This window comes from Brachycentrus maculatus, unplaced genomic scaffold (genome assembly GCF_059751285.1).
Source record: "Brachycentrus maculatus isolate JH-2025_06_01 unplaced genomic scaffold, ASM5975128v1 h1tg000810l, whole genome shotgun sequence".
Taxonomy (NCBI): Eukaryota; Metazoa; Arthropoda; class Insecta; order Trichoptera; family Brachycentridae; genus Brachycentrus; species Brachycentrus maculatus.
Window position 1 is genome coordinate 33,958 of NW_028281538.1, and position 22,821 is coordinate 56,778.

General features: G+C 28.5%; 1 protein-coding gene across 1 annotated transcript in view; it reads left to right on the plus strand.

The window, feature by feature from the left end:
* Positions 1-21,653, plus strand: part of LOC148300159 (lachesin-like) — a gene marked incomplete at its 5' end in the record, with an annotated part of 31,045 nt that extends 9,392 nt beyond the window's left edge. Inside the window, 8 exons of the mRNA XM_088275170.1 lie at positions 1,187-1,394; positions 10,070-10,240; positions 13,288-13,416; positions 14,346-14,484; positions 16,022-16,173; positions 18,252-18,323; positions 19,053-19,109; positions 20,220-21,653. Of these exons, the coding sequence (XP_088131296.1) occupies positions 1,187-1,394; positions 10,070-10,240; positions 13,288-13,416; positions 14,346-14,484; positions 16,022-16,173; positions 18,252-18,323; positions 19,053-19,109; positions 20,220-20,407 (1,116 nt within the window). The remainder of the gene's footprint in view (positions 1-1,186; positions 1,395-10,069; positions 10,241-13,287; positions 13,417-14,345; positions 14,485-16,021; positions 16,174-18,251; positions 18,324-19,052; positions 19,110-20,219) is intronic.
* Positions 21,654-22,821: the final 1,168 nt, after the last annotated feature.

A 22,821-nucleotide genomic window follows, 5' to 3' on the forward strand; every position in this document is an offset into this window, starting at 1 on the left:
TAGAAAACATAAAAAATAAACCGGTCTTTTTCAAGGAAAAGAGGAAAAAAGATTTGTTCATCATTATCATAATTAAAATCTCATTAATTGATTCGACTGTCACTCTGTGGTATAACCTGTCCATTTTTATTGAATTTTTTCTTAGTATATACCACTTTCTATGAAAAGTGGTGTTCATCGTGTAAAATATACATTTTAAATAATTTAAAACATTAAAATCATAAAGATCCTTCATTTATCAGTAAATTTCTAGAGGACGATACATTTTGCCTCTTAAAGTCCGAGAAATGCATGACACTCCGTATTTGGAAACACATTATGACTCCGGTATTGGAAAATCTCCCCGTACGTTAAATGAAATAAATAAATAAAAAATCTCGAAAACAATAAATAAAACTTTATTTGCGTATAAAACGATCTCATTTCAATATAAAACGTTAGATTATTCCCTCCAATAAATTGTATTTCAATTCAATTTACAATTTTGTGCCGTAATTTTCAATTTTCCACTATACGAGATGTTCACTTCACATAGAAGACACGAATCTGAAGGATATTCATATATTTTGTTAAACGTTGTGTAACATTGACAAATTGTAGGCATATATATCCACGAGAAATATATGTCAATTTTAATAAAAAAAAATATGTTTTTTACCAAAAATGTATTCTATTTTCAATATTTTTCGGGGAAATATAGCTTGAACTGACATACAACGGAAACTTATTTAGATACCTGGCAGCACACATAATTTGGATATAACGATTTTAGTTTTAATAATTCATAACTTTTTGAGGTTTTATAAAGAAACATATTTGTTTTTAATGTAAGTTTTACTTGATAAATTCAAATCTATTATGATATGTGTTTTGATGCATTTCGCATAATTTTTAAAAGCATGCAATCATTAATGTATCGAAGTGAAGCATGGAATTTTCATTTCAAAGGCAAAAGTAGACTGAATTCAGTCAAAATACTATCCCTTAGACGAAAATGCTACGAAACAATGAATGATAGATGTACAAGCATCCATAACTGATAATTGACGATTTTTTTTCACATATGACGTTGTTGAAAGGAGTGAGCGATATATCAAATAATTGTAAGTGGTCAGGTCAGGAGTCGGTAGTTTGTTTGGTAATTTAAATTTTGTTTTTATTTTATATTTTTAAACATATTTCTCAGGTTGGGTGGATGAAGGCTGAAGACCAGACGATCCTCACTCTGCACACGAAGGTCGTGACCCACAACTCCAGGATTTCCGTCTCTCAGGACGGCCCCGGCACTTGGCAGCTGCGGATCAGGCAGCTGAGAGAGAGTGACCGCGGCTGCTACATGTGCCAGATCAACACTAGCACTATGAAGAAGCAGCTTGGATGTATCGACGTCCACGGTAGGTCCAACTCGTTTTTTTTCTTTATTTTAAATTGTTTTTCATTTCATAACATAAATTCAAATACAAAAAATATTAATAAAATATAAAAATGAATACAAAAAAAGATCCCACAAAGGCATGGCCTGTGTGTGGGTTAACAATATAATTTAGGCACAGTTAAGGGTATATAGGTTTTATGAGTAGAACTAGAATGAAAATATTAATATAAAATACAAATTATACTTGACTCTCAAAAGACAGTTTTTTTTTTAAAAACTTAACATAAAAACATAATATAACATAAAAAAGAGATGAAAAAGTAAAAAGTAAAAAGCTGTACTACAAGAAAAAAGAAAACTGTCCCTTCTATAAATAATCTAAGCAATTTTTTTAAATTTACACAAACATAGGGAATTAACATCTAACAAATAGTCTTTGTAGAATAAGTTGAACAGTTTTGGAGCTATGAAAAATGAGTGTGAATGAGTATGAGTGTATTTGAAATCAACATCACCAATTTAAATTTAGGATTCACAATTACCGTTTGATAAGTTCTCCGTCCGCTTCCGTTATGTAATGGTTATCACGCTTGGCTACCGTACTGGAGTCCCGGGTTCAATTCGTAGGACGGGGTCAAATAAATGATGGTGATTTTTTCACTCTACAACATTACCTGAAGCGGAGGGGTGATCACCTTTCTTTCATGTGTTAACGATCAAGATAACACTGCGTTTATATAATGCTGTGCTCTACGCACCATCGGGTACGGATAAGGGTTTGTTAACATTGAAACCTCTCCCAACCGTATTCCAAGATCTAAGACAGAAGCGGCTAAAATTCCTGACACACCTCACTTACAAAGCAATTTTATTTTATGAACTAAATTGCTAAAATCAGTAAAATATATGAAAAAAAATCGTATCCTGATTTTAGTGTTAATATATATAATGGCTTTGAAAATCCGTTAACATCCTTAAACTTATATTCATAATAGTTTATATTCAAACCCATAGAAAGAAGCATCTGTAGCTTCCAAAACTTTCATAAGAATAGCATTATCGGAGGATTTTTTTGATTGGCCATAGTTTTGTTAATTAATGTTGTATAATATATTGTTTTGGCTGTAAAAACCCAAATAAAATAAAAATAATATAAAATAAAAACTAGTAGTTAAAAATAAAATATAGGGCTCAAGTGGTAAAATTAAGTGTTTGTTCATAATTTTATGAAATAACTGGTCACAAAAATATTTCGTTTTATATTTCAACTGCATTTGGTCTACTTTTATCCTGCTTTTGCCAAATCCATAGATATATCACATCTTCCATACAAAAAGGACCTGGGTATCCTCCATATGAAACTCATTAATTTTATATTTTACGTTCAAATTAAATTATTGTTTAGAAAACAATGAAACCTTTATAGCGATTGCTCTGTACTGATAATACCACACTAACATATTTATGACCTAATGGAAAATTTATAGTAATAAATAACTGTTAAATGGGACGCTCACAAAGAGATTATTATCGATACATTAAATTCGTTGCACACCATAAAATTATTTTAAATTTTGCAAAAAATTTACCTGTGTATCTCCTATTTTGGATTAAGCCATAAAAATCTTTTTTTGGGAAATACATATTTCCTTCTAGCTTATTTTTTTAAAGTCAAAATTTCAAACGTATTAGGTATGTAACCAAATTTGAACACCAATTGGCGAGATTATATCAAATGATCAAAAGCAAAAATCCAGCTATAACATTTTTAAAGAACATTTTTACCATTCACATTAGTACCTTAATTTGATCTTCGTTATCTCGTTAACTTTCTCTTCCCGGTGTTTTGTATCTTGTACATATTGCTTATAATAACCATGATATTTCTACAAATATAATAAATAAAAGGCTAAGATTTTAGATTTTTCTCTACAAAATGTATACGCAACGATTTAAAAAATAATATTAATAATAATCATAATTTATCGGGTACATTGGAGGTATTTTGTGAATATCGGAAACAAATTCAGCAGAAAATTTTAAAAACAGAGCGTGAAGAGTGTGCGGTAACCGCGACACTATATTCGCATCTCACTCTTGCATACTTGCAATGTGCAAGCGTGAGGAGCTCAAAGTTCAATGTTCTCTGGCTAGCGGCATTCGGCAGTCGCTTTGGGCTTCCGACGACAGTGGACTTATTACTCTCCTTATTTATAGAACAGTTTATTATTAAATATGTTTATGTTAACATTTAGACCTGAGGATGGAAGCTAAGCTTCCGAAGGTAGAGTTCATAAATAAACTCAAGTGGTATAAAAACAAGTGTTTTCTTTTATAACAATTTTTCCTTCATGTGTTACTGCGTTTGTATGATGCAGTGCCCTATGCACCATTTGGGTGGGGGTAAGGGTTTGAATGAATGAATATTATAATATTGTAAGCAGATAGCAATCGAGTTAGTTCGGAATCCTTCGTTCCGCGTACCAGAGGTCGTCAGATAAATCAGATCGTCAAGTTGACATAGGTTAGACAATCCAATCTAACCTTTTACCGACATATGTTTTCTGATATCTCTTAGATCGACACGTTCAACCTTCTTCTCAATACAACGTCCTCAATGACCTAACCCCGATAGAAGTGACAGTCGGATTTAAGGAAATGGGTCAGTTAAAGGATCAAGTGTATATAAGAGCATTTTAAAACATCCTGTAGTTTTTTACTTCAGTCCTATCATTTGCAAAATAACTAAAATCTTAAATCGAAGACTCAACAGTTAACTTAACAGTTTTTTTAGCCATCATCGGATTTTGTTATTCCTAGCATCATCAGACTGATAAAAGGCTCTCCATTAATTTCGTTTTGTCATAAAAATTATATGGATTTTATTGAAAAATTACATGTATTTTCCAACATCTGCCTTATTATGCATATAACACTTTATCTATGTATTTTTTAAAAGAATTTTCCCTCATTAATTATATGAAATTATAGTACGTAACTTTTAATTTAAAAAGAAAATCCACTAAGGAATAGCCATAAGCAATAAGACATATTTGGAGCCCAAGTAGGACCATGGTAAACACTGTTGCATAAGCCGTAGCTAGATTTCAGGGTCACATAGACCTAAAGTAGGTAATTAAAAATCAATGTTTTGTCATACAATCCTACAAAGAAATGCTAACAAATGTTAAAAAAATAGTTTGACAAAAAATAATGTAGAAAATGTAGAAAATGTTTAACGTATTGAACGTACAATAAAATTAAAAAAATTCAAAATTAAATACTAGTAAGAGATCACTAATTAAGTTTTATTTCACACGACAGTTAGTTTTGAAAACTATACATGTTTTCATTGGCAGATGATCACAAAAACTTAAGTTTTTTTATTATAGGGTTTAATTTTAAATATTCAACATGTTATTCCACAAAAATAATGCCAAATCAATAAATCATAAAATTCAAAAACATACAAATTTACTTGCTTAAATCAAAACGCGGATAAAATATTTTAATTGAGTTCCAGGTATTTTTTTATGAAACCGGGCGTGCAAAAAGCTAACATCACCAAAAAGGCTCATTTGAACCCGCAATGATAAACCAGAAAAGTAAAAACGTTCATTAGTTTCTCTGAAACAAATAACACTGTTTCCGGCACGCATAAAAATTCATCCCACAGTCACGTTAACAACCTTCTGATTGTAGGCTCCAGCCTCCCTTCGAGGGAGCACATTCTGTCACCCTTGGTAATGGAATACAATGGAGGTATACTGGGGAAAATGTAAAGGGAAAATAAATATACACACCCCTGACAAAGGAGAGAGTGGTCAAAGAATTTTTCATCTGTTGTGTATTTGGTTATTTTTTACCCTGATATAATCCCGCTGACAATAAGGATTCAGAGTACTGTCCTTCTAGTTGTATATTGCAAACACGATGGTCAATTTATTCATGGTTTCCGTTTTTATTCTGTATCATACCACGCAATACATTTTTTAAATGATTTAATTTAAAATGAATATATTTTAATATATTAAACACTACTCGCAAAATATTATAAAAACGATAATATCATTTCAACAATTGATTCGGCAGTCACTTTGCAGTATTATCTATCCATTTTTTATTTAAGTTTTCTTCAGTAAATACCACTATTTCATAAAATATGTCGTAACACGTGTTGATGCATTCAAAAATGCATTTGAAAATGTTTTGCAATTCAACGAAACACGTGTCATAGTAAATTTTATGATATAGTGATATTTACCAAGTAAAAATTGATTCAGAGTAAAAGAACGAATCTTATTGCTATGGTTTTCCTACGAGGTAAGGTTTTGTTACAATAAAAATATATTTCGTCAAAATAACGCCAAAAATTTAATTGTATAACTGTCTAATAAAGACGAAGAATATGGAAGTCTGGGCATTTACGGGGCTGACGACCGTCATAGGCTGGTTTAAGTGATCACTTTACACACGTGTAACATTCACCAATTCTACCCATTATTGACAACCACACTACTCAAATTCTCGGAAGTTCAATATATATGAACCAATTTAAAAACCTTGTTCTTGAATCACTTGAACTTCACTAGAGACATCTATTGGTGAGATGTAAAGAAGCTTTTTACTAAGCAGAAACTCTTACATTAGTATAGTAGTCGTCAGCCCCGTAAATGCCCAGACTTCCATATTCTTCGTCTTTTTTGATGAGATGTCAAAAAATAATCTGAAAATAACTCCTGTAATTGGAGATAATCCAGATTTTGTGAACAAGTATTTGGACACAGTCAAAATGTTGTGTTATAAAGGTTATTGCAAATTATTTATGATAACCACATACTACATGAAATAATTATTTTTAAAAGTTTCCAAAGTCATAATAATAAAACATGTTAAGATAATACTCGTATAACACGTTACAAAATTATGTACATGTACAAGGGATTACTTTTTATATACTCATTTAATCTGACGTTCGATTTAAAAAAAAATCATTAGTCCTCAATGTTATTCTTATACTTATTTCAAGGTAATAGAAAAAGGTTTTGTTTATCTTGAGAAGTAATACGGCTTCACCCTGTTTATCTCAATATATTTATCCAAATACCATCCCTTATCCCCGATCAGAGATAAACAAAGGTATCAAATGTATAGTAAAAAATCAAAATAAAACATTAAAAAGGGTACTTTGATAATACAAATAATAAATGTTTATCAGGACATTGTGGTTATACCGTGGAATATTTTACCTTGATGTACAATACATACAGCACTAAAAAATTTACATATAAAAAAAAATATATAAAACCCTTATCCGCACCCCAATGGTGCATAGGGCACTGCGTCTTATAAATGCAGTGTTATCTTGATCGTTTACACATGAAGGAAAGGTGATCAGCACTCCGCTTCAGGTACCAGTCCAGGGTAATAATATTGAATAAATATTACAGTGAAAAAAATTACTTATATTTATTTTACCCCCCTTGGGAATCGAACCCAGGACCTCCAGAACGGTAACCGAGCATGCTGACCATTACACTACGGAGGCGGACAAAATTTACAATATATAATATAACATGCAATTTTATGGCTGAAAAATCTATAAAAGATGTTCAAGTGAAGATATGAATGCAAGGTTGAGATAAGCTTTATCGATAATATTAAAATGTGGTAAGATAATTTGGAATGAGAGAGAGAAAAGATCGGTAAAATACATTTATGAGGAGAACATAGTAAGAAGCAGGAGCAAAAAACGAACTGAGAAAATCTTGACGTGATAAAGTATGTTATTTTAAATACTTCAAAGCGATCAGCGATTAGGTTAGGAGTTGGAATGTATGGGGAGATATCTATATATTAAATGAAACGCCTGAAACATTATCGTCTAACATTAGAACCCTAAATGCACGTCATATTATTCATTATTGGTTTCTTCTACCTGCCGCATTCAACTCCTTACCTAATTTGATTTGCTAACCTTGTTTATATTTATTTGCCTTCCTTGTTTTCATAAATTTCCAGTTTATTGAATATTTAATTTTGTAATTATTTGTTCATTTGTGAAGCGATCAATTGTAATTTGCGCTTTTTTTTATACTTATGCACAAGCACTCTCTTATCTCTAATTTTAAACGGCTGTAAGGTTCATACCTTGACTAGAATAACTAGTCTATTTTTGGATGCTTGGAAGATATTGCTTCATACCAATTACCCCGCTAATGTATTTATATATTATGTAAAAGAAGCAAATAAAATACAAAGACAAATTTAAATAGGCAAATAGGCAAAGGTAAATAGATTCATGTTTTATGTAAAAGTTTCATACAAATATGATATAAACAAAAACTAATAAAATAATCTCATATCGCACTAAATTTTCTCAACGGTAAAAAATGAAAATTTTCACGAAAAACAGAAAAATCTAAATTTAACAGCGTAATCATCTTTTATCGAATTTAATCTTCAAATTTGTATGAAATAAGATGGTTCAGTGTAAATTTTAACTTCAATTTGTTCGTAATATCTCTTTGTATTATGTGCTAACCCATATTATCTGTAAATTTTAACGAAATTAAGCCATCTTCCCATGCAAATCTCATTTGGATTATCCACTGAAACATGTCGAAGTGAATTTGGTTCAAAGTACTACGATTTCATCATATCCTTTCTTGTTATACTACTTATAATTTAAATTGGATATTACATCACTTACAAGAAAATTGGCTTTTGTAAATTGATATCTTTACCCCGATGAATGGAAGATCAAATTAATCTTTCAGTAAGGAAAAAAAATATTCTAAAATGAATTGGAATCGAAATAAGAAAATCTTATTTACAACATTTTGAGTGTGTCCAAATACTTGTTCACAAAATCTGGATTATCTCCAATTACAGGAGTTATTTTCATATTATTTTTTGACATCTCATCAAAGATGAAGAAGAATATGGAAGTCTGGGCATTTACGGGGCTTAAATTATAAGCTTAATAATAAAATGAAAATGGTATTTTCTGGCGTTTCTCATGTGTGTGATTATAATCCAGGATTCGGATCTCACATATTAATATAAGAGTTTTTGCTTAATAAAAAAGCGTCTTTACATCTCACCAATAGATGTCTCTAGTGAAGTTTTAGTGATTCAAGAACAAAGTTTCTAAATTGGTTCATATATATAGAACTTCCAAGAATTTGAGTAGTGTGGTTGTCAATAATGGGTAGAATTGGTGAATGTTACACGTGTGTAAAGTGATCACTTAAACCAGCCTATGACGGTCGTAAGCCCCGTAAATGCCCAGACTTCCATATTCTTCTTCATCTTTGATGAGATGTCAAAAAATAATAAGAAAATCTTTTATTTTTTAAGCATTCTTTAAAATCAGATGTTTGGTACATTTTATCAATAACTAAAATTAATTCATGTACTTTATTTTTTCATTGTACCTACACATATTGAAAATTTCAAAATAAAAAATATAATCCTTTATGGGTTTTTTTATTATTGATTTAATCTTTTTTTATATCTCAACTAAGATGAAGTAGAATATAGAAGTCTGGGCATTTACAGGGCTTACGACTGTTATAGGCTGCTTTAAGTGATCACTTTACACACGTGTAACATTCACCAATTCTACGCATGACTGACAAGCACACTACTCAAATTCTTGAAACCTCTAGATATTTTAATCAAACTTAAAACACAGCGTTTGAGGCTTCACTACCGACATCTACAGTGGGATGAGGGAAGCTTTTATTAAGAATTAATTAATTGAAGATAATCTAGATTTACTTTTTTTTAATGTTTGATTAGTAATTTGTCTACCATGGATGCCCCGGCCGAACCTATTTCAAATTTACTATCCTCTAATTCAATCATTCAAAAGTCTTTTAAACGTAGTTTCAATATGAAATGACTTTATGGATAGAGAAGCTGGTTAAACACCTTTAAAGCGTTGTATAAAATGTTCCTTAGACCAAACGAGGTATATTTTTCATTAGGCCTGATGTGCTTCGTGTTTTTGATATTGTAGTTCCATGTATGTTTCCGTAAAGTGTGTTATTGGTGATTTTTGTGTTGTTTTGCTTGAAGGTGCTTTCTCAAAAATATGTGAGTGATTCTTAAATAAATATCGCTTACTCCTTTCAACAACGTCATATATCAAAAATCTTCAATTTTCAATTATGCATGTTTTCGGAATGCCAAGAAAATGTACTGTATCTCAGCAAAAAGGGCATATTTTTTAACTTAATATTTACCCGCTACAAGGCAGAAAGTGATGTTTTTGCGTTTTGAAGAAAATGTTTTAATTATTATTTTTTTAAATATACTAAATATTTTTCAAATGAAGAAAAAACATTCAGGTTTTACCTAAAAAGATCTGTAGCACAGTAAAAAGTTCAAAACATGTCTTAATATTTATTTTTAATGCATTTTAGTATATTTTTACACTTAAATATCTCCTGAAAAATCCAGTTTTTTGACATATGACGTTGTTGAAAGGAGTGAGCGATATGTGATGATTATTTGAAGGAAATATAATTTGCAATTGGGATTTCAAAGGCAGATAGTAATATCAGTAGAATGGAGTTGTTAACAAGAGATGTTAAGGTTAGAACAGTTTATTATTATCATACTTTTGAATTGAAATTTTGTAATTATTTTGAAATCTTAGTAATTTTTTTCTTCAACTTTAAACAGTGCCGCCGGATATATCCGATGGACAGACTTCCGGTGACGTCACGGCCCAAGAGGGAGAAAACAGTACCCTCGTATGCAGGGCAACAGGTAGGCCACAGCCCAGGATATTGTGGAGGAGAGAAGATGGAGAGCATCTGCTGCTGAAGAAGGGAGCAAGAGAGGTTGTTAAAGGTAATATTTAAAAAAACTGTTTTAATAGTTATGTATTTTAATATCAACTAAAATATAAGGTGTTATAACTAAATATAGTTAATAAAATGTAGATATCGTTGTGGATATCGTTGTCGTTGTGTCTTGGTAGACTGCAAAACTGTCATAATATGTATGTTGTATACATATGTTAATGTCCGCCTCCTTAGTGTAATGGTCAGCACGCTCGGCTACCGTTCTGGAGGTGCCGGGTTCGATTCTCAGGGGGGGTCAATGAATATAAGTGATTTTATTTTACTGTTATTTACGTTCAATATAACCCTGGACTGGTACCTGAAGCAAAGGGCTGATCACCTTTCCTTCGTATGTTAACGATCAAGATAACACCGTGTTTGTATAATGCAGTGCCCTATTCACCATTGGGGTGCGGATAAGGGTTTGAATGAATAAATATGTAAATATTTTTTCTATCATTTACATCGCATCAATAATGTACCTTTACTGAATTTTCAGTATCTTTCACTTGGCATCGGCAAAATTATGCAACGCCATTCTATAATATATAAAAAAGAGGGCACATTTCAATATATTCAATTATAAAATTTTATAAATGTACATTTGTTTATTCGGTAAAATACGATTTGGGAGAATGATACGATCTATTTCAGATTTATCCACTTCCATTATCCATTTACTAATATCTCTCTTAGATTTCATTTAATTTTTACTTACTTTATATAAAGTTTTAAGATAAAATATCTAACACAAAGTCTTTGAAATAAGATTAACGTCTTAGAGCCAACCGCAAAACAAAGAAACGTTAATCACGTCCTAAAAAGAGCTTATTATAATGTAACACGTATGAAGATTAAACTCACGAGATATTACAAGACATACAGCACAAAGTAAACAGCCTTCTGCACTCCTAATTACGCTTCAGTAACCCAAAAACCAATTTGCTCACTCAGTAATGTATTTACCCTGCGCTGGTGTAAGGCAGAGATTCTCAATACGAGGGGCGCGCTAATTCTGAGGGTAGATGTGTTTAAAGTGATAACTACCTTACTATAAATAAGCAGACGACTGAAATTGATGTATAGTTGTTTTCTTACTTCCTTTATTAATGTAAACAAACCATATGCCTTACATTAATTTAAATGTCGAAAAAATTGATTTTAGTAAGTGTTTTTACGTAATGTGTTTCTACTATATTCTCAACTCATTTTTTTTAAACTTGTAATTAATGTTAAAAATATAGTGTTTAAAATTATTGTACATATTTTTATAGCGTAGCGGTGAGCATACTTGTCTACTATGCTGGAGGTACTGGGTTCGATTGCGCTCTATTTATTTTCCACTCTAACAATTAAATTTAATAATTAAAATTAATATTGCATTTTACAGGGTGGCACGAAATTAAACACCCTATTGGAAGATGTCATAATTTTAGCAAATGATATTTGACGGTTGTGAATTCACCATCCTATTTTTTCGATAAATGTTTTTTTTATTAGATAAAAAAATGGAATGGAAATCTTTATTAGAACTCTAAATTTTTTTGTTAAGTGGAAAAGATGATATCCATCAAGTGGCTGGCGTCAGTGTTGATACATATTTGTGCCCGTTTTATCAATTTGTTTCTTAATTGCAGTCTAGTTTACAAATTTCAAATATGGTTGACGTACGACGCCATTTGCAAAAATAACAACATATTCTGAAGGGGTGTTTAATTTTATGCCAACCTGTACATGTGTCAAAAATAGTATTTATTTTAGTTCCATTACTGACTTCAAAATTTTTTTAAAGTATAAAAATCGGGTTCTGAATCGGGTTATAATTTCGTAAAATATACTCAAACTAGAGATCTAATTAGAAAAACTAAGATTTATGATTTTATTGAAGTATTGGGACACACTCAAAATGTTGTGAGAAAATAAAACTGCTCGAAATCATGGTCATGTCACAAGGAAAATGTTATAGAACCTGTGTTTTCAAGAAATTTCCGACAAAAGTTAAATTCTATTAACATAAAGTTTACTTCATCTAAGGACAAGCATTAAACCACATTTTGCTCACTGCTTTCAACAACGTCATATATCAAAAATCAACAAAAATCATAGTCACCAGATTAAATCAAATTTTTTACCATTTGTGATTATATATTGTCCACTTCCGTAGCGCAGTGGTCAGTGCGCTTGGCTACCGTGTTGCAGGGTTCGATTCCTAGGGGGGTGAAAATAAATATGGCCGATTTTCACTCTCATATTTATTTAATATCACCCTGGACTGGTACAAGAAGCGCAGGGCTGAGCACCTTGCCTTCATGCAATTAACGATCAAGATAACACTGCGTCGCTACGATGCAGTGCCTTATGCACCATTGGGTGTGGATAAGGATTAGAAGAAGTAGAAGAAGAAGATTATGTATTCCATCAGACACTATAAAATTCACGCTACGAATTTGTCAATATAATAGGTGTCTCTTAACTTGAGGAAATATCCATCCATTTTTTATAAAAAAAGAAGGAGGATGTTTCAGCATTTCAGGGCTTAGGACATAGCATTTACAATCACTTTATTCACTTGTGTAACGTTGACCATTATGACCATTATTGAAGCCCAATATACCCAAATTTTTCTTCATCCTTATTAAGAAGTCAAAATGCAAAAATAACTAAATAATATGTTTTGAATATTGAAAGCATTAACTTTGTGGATCATATTGATATATTATTTCGAGAAATAAAAATATTTTGCGTTTTATGTCATAAATTAAACCCTGAAGAGGCAACAGGTTGTTGCCGAAACTAGTTGGTTAATAAAAATGTGAGTGGATCAAAACACAAAGTGTTTTTATTTCTCGAAATAATAAACTATATAATATATTGATGAGTGGAGAAGCCAAGATTTATGAATTTAAAATAAAATATGATTTATGATGGAGATGCTTAAAAGATAAAATATTAATATTTTTTTTTACTTTGTTCTCAATCTTTAGATTAAAATATTATAAAAAATAAGGGTATCTGTTACTACCCTGTTCACTAACGCGCGAGTGTTTTTTGCAGCGGAAACCTACGCTGGGGATAGTCTTACGTTAGTGAGATTGGAGAGAAGACAAATGGGTGCATATTTGTGCATCGCTTCTAATGACGTTCCACCTGCAGTCAGCAAAAGAATAACCCTTAATGTAAACTGTGAGTACTTTCCCAAAGTTATAAAAAATATTTGTATTTATATCTTAACATATCGTTTATAAAAAATGTTTATTCTAAAAGTTAAAATCATAACCTTACAGTATAGGTGAAAAACTGTTGTCATAACAGAAGCCCATAAAGGAGTAATATTTGACGCATAGAACTTCCTTCAATGAGCTTTCTTGTTTACAAAAAAAAAATCTTCAATATATACGTCTATTTATTTATCGATTTGGCGTTTAATTTGTAGAACTCCATTTTAATGTCACTTAGAATTTTATAGCTACATAAGCACCGTCAGTCCATTTGATCTTCACATTTGTTTGAAAATGCCATAACTAGGCTAAACAACTGTCACAATATTATTTTTTATGTGTTTTGCTAATAAAATACAACTTAGTTGACTTAAAAAATCTATATTTGATTAAAAATTAATACATAATTTGTACATGTGTATTGTGTATGTATTGAACTTGTTTTATACTTTTTTGTAGAGCTATTTTATTCTAATTTTATAAAAACATTAAAACGAATCTATCGAGTTTGTGGTAAACGATATATATCGTATGAAAAAAAAGAACTAAGTTATATTTTTTTACACTCTTAGATATTTGGTAGTAAAATAAGGTTAGTTTATTTACAAAAAAAATGTATTTGAGGATATGAATTAGCGTTGTTTTTTTATTGTTGGGTAATATATCCAAAATTAAACACGGTTAATGGATTCAATTCTACTTTATATACGTATATGATATGTGACGCGTTGTTGTTTATGTGATATAGAGTAGTACATAGCACCACGCAGTAACACATTACATCACAGCCAATGTAGGCATAATAATTTAAAAAATTAAAAACTGTAAGGCTAATATAAAGACTTTATAAGTAAAATCATATATATTTTTAAAATTTTAATACTTATTTTACAGTTGCCCCAGCTATAAAGGTTCCAAATCAACTGCTTGGGGCTCCATTCGGAACTGATGTTCAATTAGAGTGTTTTGTCGAGGCGTTCCCTAATACCATCAACTATTGGGTCAAAAATAGGGGAGATGTTTTACTCACAGGGTAAGGTTTATAATACTTAGAATAACCTATATGTATGCTGAATTTTATGACTTTGGAAAAATAAATCTTAATTAAAAAAAAGGTAAATGACACTATGTATTTAATATTTTACATAACATCTATTCGGCTGTCCAAAAACACATTAAGGGACATTTTTTTGTAGTACGTTTTTTTTTTAATTTTTGGACTATATAGAACCTACTTAGTCCAAAAATGCACTACTTAGTCCAAAAATGCAAAAAAAATGTACTACAAAAAAAGTCCCTTACTGTGTTTTGAGTTTAGACAGCCGTATTGTGACACGTATGTGTTTCAATGCATTCATCATCAATGTCATAATAGATTTTAAGAATAAGCGTTATTCACGAAGAAAAATTTAAGTTAAAAAAGGATTGACAGTACCACAAAGTAAACCCACAAATCAATTAATAATATTAATATATGATATCAAATATGTATTTCTAATTTAAATTTTCCAGGAATCAAAGAGTTATATTAATTTTCCCATATGCCATTAAAATATGTGATAAATATAATTTAAATATTGCTCGCGCGAAACAAACAAAAAAATTATACCTGCTTTAACAATACTGTATTCATAAGGATTTTTTAGACATCTAATGTGACAAAAATTCCCAGTGCTTCTTGAAACATCTCTAAACCGTTTTTATACCTTTGTGAAACTCTATATTGAAAATAATAATACCCGCTAGTAGATTTTTTGATCCACGTTTATAAAATTATTTAATATTTTTTTCTAAAAAAAAATCTGAAAAATTTGTGGAAGAACGAGGATGTGTTTTTTTATCTTGAAAATATACGAGTATGTGAATAAAAGTAAAAAGTAAAAAAAAGAGAGAAAGGCTTATTTTCAGTTAATCTTAAATAAATCGAACAAAAATGACATTAAAGGTTTGTTTACATATTTCGAGGTTAAATATATTGACTATCCACATTAATTTTTTCACATATTTTTATATTTGAATACAATTTACATACTCATATTATTAAAAACTTATATCCTACGTATATTTCATGGATCTCATATTAAAAAAAAATCTTTTCTTTTTTTTATTCGCTTAAAAATACACGATTTTATATTTGTTTTAGGAAACTGTTTACAAACAAATGTTCAAATATATACCTAATTTAAATAAATTTTGTATTATATTGGACGTAAACAATATTAAGTATTAATTTTCTTTAAAAACTAATTTCTGTAAAAATACCAAATTTTTGACATGATAAAACTCGAGCGTATGGAATAATATATTTTCTAATAAAAAAATGTATCGATGAAGGTACGTTACTGAATTGAAAATTGAACCGATATTATTTGCAATCAATCTTTTTTGACAGTAAAAAAATTGCTGCGGAAAAGGTATTTCAACCATTATTGACAGGCTTTACTAAGTTGTATGTAATATTCACAAACTAACAGCTACATACATCACGTGTATGGATAATCATATTTTCCTTTGTGCTTTTATGATATGAAAGAGACAAATATATTACATGTCACATTTTTTTATTTCAGGAAGAAACACATAATAACTGAAGTAAAAAAGGGTCCTTACAAAATTCACCTGCAGTTGACAATTTCTGGGTTCAGTAAAAGGGATCTAGGAACTTATATGTGCGTCTCGACCAACTCTCTAGGAAGAGCGGATGGTACAATACGAATCTATGGTAAGTTTCAATTTGTTTATTTATTTGTATAACTTAAGTTTATGAGCGGACGAAAAAGATATCCCGAATAAAGCAACAAAAGCTTATAAAACATGGACTTTGTTTATTAAATTATTATTAGTTTTAATCATGAAAATATTTTTAAGAACAAACGTCCAGATTGTTGTGGTTACCACATTTGGCTACCTTGCTAAGGTTCAATTCTCGGGGGATTCACAAAAATATATGTGATTTACATTCAGATAATTAATTATCAATTAAACATGATTCAGTGCTCTATACACCATGAGGTACGGATAAGTATCAGTAGTAGAAATAAACTATATTATTTTAAGAAACAAAACTACTTACTTCGAGACCCGGATCTCAATTATGCAAATTTAAAAAAAAATACATAATTTACGTACAAAGATAAATACTTTTAAAAATACATTTGAATATAAGTAAGTATTTCAATGAGCTATTTTTTTTTAAATCTTTGTCTTTCTCTTCACTCATCAGTTGATATTATGTGTTCTTGGTATTGCCACTCCTAGTAAAAATTTAAAAAAAATAATCAAAACATTATTTTAAATCCTGAATCCCATTTTAAAAAAATCAATGAGTTCATTAAAGAAAATAACCAACTAAAAACTATGAACTCAAAAACTTTAAATTATTTTTGAATAATAAAAAAATAATAACAATGCTATAAAAGCCGGTAAAATTTTTTAAAAATCATTAAATCATTTCACTTGTTAAAAATCAGTAATTTCATTTGGTTTTTATTAGAAGTGCGAAGTTATTATAAAATGTTTTGCACTTTTTTGTCAACTTAAAAAATATTACAACCAGCAAAGACAAATATAACTAAGAATTCCTAGAATGTGAAATGAAAGCGTGAAAATGTTTGCAGTGCTAACGGGGTCAAGGGGCAGAGAAAAAGTATGAAACAACAACGTGGTGCGTAGCGTGAATGATCTTACCACTCATCAACCCCTACCGTGCTTCCTCTCGACAAAACAATAATACAAGGGGGAAATGCTCGTCATTAACAACGAAAAATCATTATTTTTCTCCTCGATAAAAGATTTCTAAAAATATTTTCACCGGATAATATATATATATATATATATATTATATATATATATATATATATATATATATATATATATATATATATATATATATATATATATATATATATATATATATATATATATATATATATATATATATATATATATATATATATATATATATATATATATATATATATATATATATATATATATATATATATATATATATATATATATATATATATATATATATATATATATATATATATATATATATATATATATATATATATATATATATATATATAATATATATATATATATATATATATATATATATATATATATATATATATATATATATATATATATATATATATATATATATATATATATATATATATATATATATATATATATATATATATATATATATATATATATATATATATATATATATATATATATATATATATATATATATATATATATATATATATATATATATATATATATATATATATATATATATATATATATATATATATATATATATATATATATATATATATATATATATATATATATTGCATGCCATTATCATTTTTTATTCAATAAATTTTACAAAGTATTTTAAAATTTGCCGTCGATACAGATAAACCCAATAAGGATAAATTACCTACTGTTAATTTTAATTTTTATTATGTATATAATAAAAAATCAACTAATATTTTTGTAATGTTGGTTTACAAAATACATCAAAATAATAAGATTTAAATATTTAAAAAAAAGAACTCTATCCTCAAACTACTAAGGCTAAGCTATCCTCAGCCTACTAAGATTAAGCAATGCATAATTATTGCCGATTTCATATACGCAAAGTACCTTTACAATTGTATCTGAAAAAAAGTTTTTCAAGGCCTTTGTTTGCCAACAGGTAATTGAGAAAGAAAATGAAGATGGGAGTTTTGAAATATAAATCACATAATAATGTACGTATTTTAAATTTATTTTCAGAAATCAAAGTGCCTACGAAACCTCCAACGACGACATCTACAACCACTGAAACCCCTCAAACAACAATAACAAGTAATTTGAGTTATTTCCTTGTTTTAATCCAATCGAAATATTTCAATTTCAAAGTACACAAGATCGTTCAGAATCGAATTGAAAGATCACGGAGATTTAAAGATTATTTGTGATTTCTTCCACGTGTATTTTCTTGATGGATTTTCACAAATCTTTTAATAATTTAAAACAGATTCAAACTAAACCATCTTTACAATTCTAGCATAATTGTTCAGTAACTTTGTATTTTTAAATATTTAGTCAATGGAACATAAATTATAGAACAAATAAATATGTAGTATTCAAAATATTTCTGCTAAATTTCACAAAATGCTTTAAAATTGCAATTGTTTTTGTGACAACATTGATATTTTGTGTAACTATAATTAATCAACTATTTTTCATTAAAACTATACAATTTTTTGACATCTCATCAAACATGAAGAAGAATATGGAAGTCTGGCTGACCGTCATAGGCTGGTTTAAGTGATCACTTGACACACGTGTAACATTCACCAATTCTACCCATTATTGACAACCACACTACTCAAATCTTTAACAATGTTTCAAAATTGGTTCATACATATAAATTAAATATAAATGAACCAATTTTGAAACATTATTCTTAAATCACTAGAACTTTACTAGAGACATCTATTAGTGAGATGAAAATTGAAAAAAAAATACACGTACACACTCAAAATGTTGAAACTATACTTTATGTAATCCTTTTCTCTTTTTTATTTGCAGGTACAACGTTACAGACTAAATACAAAACAAAAATGTTCCCCATCCGGACTACTCTAGGTAACAATATATCACTGATATATTTGGCATATTTAACCACACTTGTGTTTTTTTTTAGTATCAGATATAACTTCTTAACTGTATAAATACCTCAATTTATTTATTGACTTCACATTTGTTTATATATCTTGAGCGGAGTTCAAATTGTCTTTACCTCGTTTTTTTTTAATTCTGTCCAATTTTTTTAATAAGTTCACTTTTATCACGCCATAACTTCATTAATCTTTTTCATTTTTTTATTTCTAAAGCAATTCTTAATTCTTTTCGTTTCGTTCTATCATCAATTTGCGGTTCTGTAATTATAAATATTTATTAGTTTCCATTTTGTTTTAAATATGTTAATACAAACTCGTCAAACTACTGATACTCGATAAATTTTAAAAGTTCCTTAAAATAAGTTTTAAAAGTATTAACATTCCTTGAAAACCATCATAAGTTTTTTTTTCGTTCCTTAGAACATATCGTTTTGTGAAACATATAATCCGTTAGTGTACATACAAATACGTAAATTATCAAAGAAATTTCTTAAATTAAAAAAAATGATTATTATTTTACGATGGTAAAGTATGCTGAGTTTGTTTCTTCGGTATGTCTTCGATGACTAAATAAGTTATATCTGATAAGTAAGAAAATAATTAGAAAAGTTATATATGCGTTTGACTCAAGGACAAAAATGACACTGTATGGTCAAATCAAGAACAACCATGATCAAATAAAATTTTGACGTTGCTAAATTTATTTCATTCCTGAATGAATTTATTTTTTGTAATATAATATTTGGACAAATCCAAACCGTTCTGAACTGGACCAAGTTTTTTTTTTCTGATTTGACTCTAAAATAGCACTTATTTGATATTATATGTAATTAATATTTATTTATTAATTTTATAGATAAATATTTGTTTCGTGGATAATTTTTATTTTTTACATTTTGTTTACTATATGTATTACAGCTCTTTAGGCATGCCCTGTGTTGAGTCGAAATACTTACATGTTAATACAATATTACAGGCGTCACTCGATATTCATCTTTTTCAACTCTCGTACAATTTTTACAGTCTAATTATATAAAAACGAGGACGGATTGCATATATCATGCTCTATTTTCAGATCCTCGCCGCATGACCACAACACTGTTTCCTATTGAAGAAAACTTTCTGATGCCAAGCGACAGAAGCGGACCTAAAGAGTACTTCTACAACTCGGAAGCGAGTGCCGGAACTGCCACGAGACATGCTACGCTCGCCTACGCCGTATCAGCGATTCTCTTCCTGCGTTCTGTCCTACAAACGAGGTGATAATGTCACCGGACAAAATAATTAAGTGATTTTCAGACCATTTTTTATTATATTTTTTTATCAACGACACCCGATCCAAAACTGAAATTATTTGTTTTATATTTTCTTTTATCAGAAAAATTCCTAATACAAAAAATTTTAAAATATTTATCAACTAATTTTAAGCATTATATTTCGTTAAATGGTGTAATAACTGCGTGATGAAGATTTTTTAGTAGAACAATTTCCTTATCATTCATCGTTCACTTTGTTAAATACCACTTTAAACTTTATGTGGTATTACACAACGTGAACAATGAATGAAAAGGATAGTGTTATATTATCAAACCTCTCGCTTAACAATGCTTTTATATTACAAAATATTAAGTATTATTTATAATAATATTTAAGAAATGAATACGCTAGTAAATATCGCTAAAATATGGTTAAACTTTAATTATTTGACGTAATGTATTACACCCATTTGCTTCACAATAAATACAAAATAATCTGATTCTGAAAATAAAAATTATATTTTACGTTATTTTTATTTCAAAAGCTTTCTCTTTCATCAATTTACTTTGTCTCTGGGCAAAGATTTTTTTTGTTGTTTTTGTTTTAAAATAAAAAATACTTCTGTATTTAATAATATATTCTGATTTTTTTAATCGAAAATAATAAAAAAATAACAAAGATATGTATTTTCGAGGATGCTTGAATATTATTTTCAGAGATTATTATCAAGATTTCAAAAAAGTTCTTATTTTATTATTTCGTGATAAAATTCTAGAAATGTATGTAAATAAGAAAAACACCTTGCTTTGATTACAGCTACATTTAAAAGAGATACTCTATTCAATTTTACATTATTTAAAATGTTTATCACCAATAAAAATTATTTATTAGTTTGTTACTGTAAATAATGTAAAAATAATAAAACATTTTTTTTGTAAATATACTCGTACTCGCTTATATCAAGGCAATGTTCAACCGATGTGAAAATTTACTTGATAAGTTAAGATCTTGAATTTTCGAAGCTTCCGCAAATAATGAGCATTTACTTATTATTCGCAAATTTATTAAAAAAATGTTTTCATGTAAAACTGTTTAAGGTAATAAATACAAAATAAATTGTACATTTTTAGATTACTGACATTTTAATTATATGAAATGGTAGCCAAGGTTTGTAAATATTTGAAATTTATTACATATTATTACTAGATCTTTTTAAATTCCCCCGTTATACTACAATATTATGTTTGAACAATGTAAGAAAACATATCCTTCCATGATTTATATTGATAAAAATAAAAGTTACATATCGTAATAAAGTTATTGAATAATGTGTATATTCTTTTTATTTAAAAAAAATACCCCTTACATCCGAGAGGTATCTCGATTTTTTTTAAATCTTTAAAAAAAAATAAACAATATAAATTTTGGAAAATAAGTACGAGATATCGTATAATTATTTGCAACTGAATAAAATAAAATAAAAAATATAAATAAAAAATAGTCAATAATTTAAATTCAATTAAATCAGTAAATGTATATTAAATCTGATATTTAAATATATAAAAGTTAAAAAATTATTTGACCATAATGAAAATTATTTAAGTCTTTGTTTTTAAATACTTTAAATATTTTTGACGAGGGCTTGTGATTTACATATACTTTAGATGTCTTACAGAGATAAAGCAGTTTATGCGAAGAAAATATGAATTTATTTTTTCGGGCATTTGCTGGGCTTATTTATTATATCACCAGCTGACTTACGTGATCGCTTTTTGTAACATGATACAAACATTCGTATAATTCTAATCCATTTTGTAGATAGGTTTCCTCATAAAATGTCTCAAACGTGGCAAAATATTTTTTTGAATAATCGATTTTCAAATCATATCACTGTTAAAAACAAAAATATTTTTTTAGTTTGTTCTTGTTTAAAATTGAGAAATTAGCATGTACGATGTACAAACTATCCTAAATAAAATTTATTCCTTTAAAAATGGATTATATAATGGTTTTTAAACACAGGTTCATCTTATTAAAGATCAAGTTAAGACTTCACCAATAGGTACATTTAATAAGTGATAACTAAACAATACTCAATACTCTATTTCCATTGAGTTTTGTTTTGTTAAAACCTTTCACTATAACCATACTCGCTCAATTTTGTGAATTTATGCAAACTATTATATATTAGCAGTAAAATAAGTCAACTCCAATAAAAATGCACGTTCGTAAATTATATCTACATAAAATTTCCCCATCTTTTTATTATAAATTTCATATCTTCAAAGCCTTCGGCAGATCATAAGTCAGATGTTTAGTAATTCCTCGACATAAATGAGATTTCATGCTTCCGCTAGGACATTTAACTTCAACCCGTTACGCTTAGTCAAAGGATCAGAGCAAGAAACTTTATAAATGGA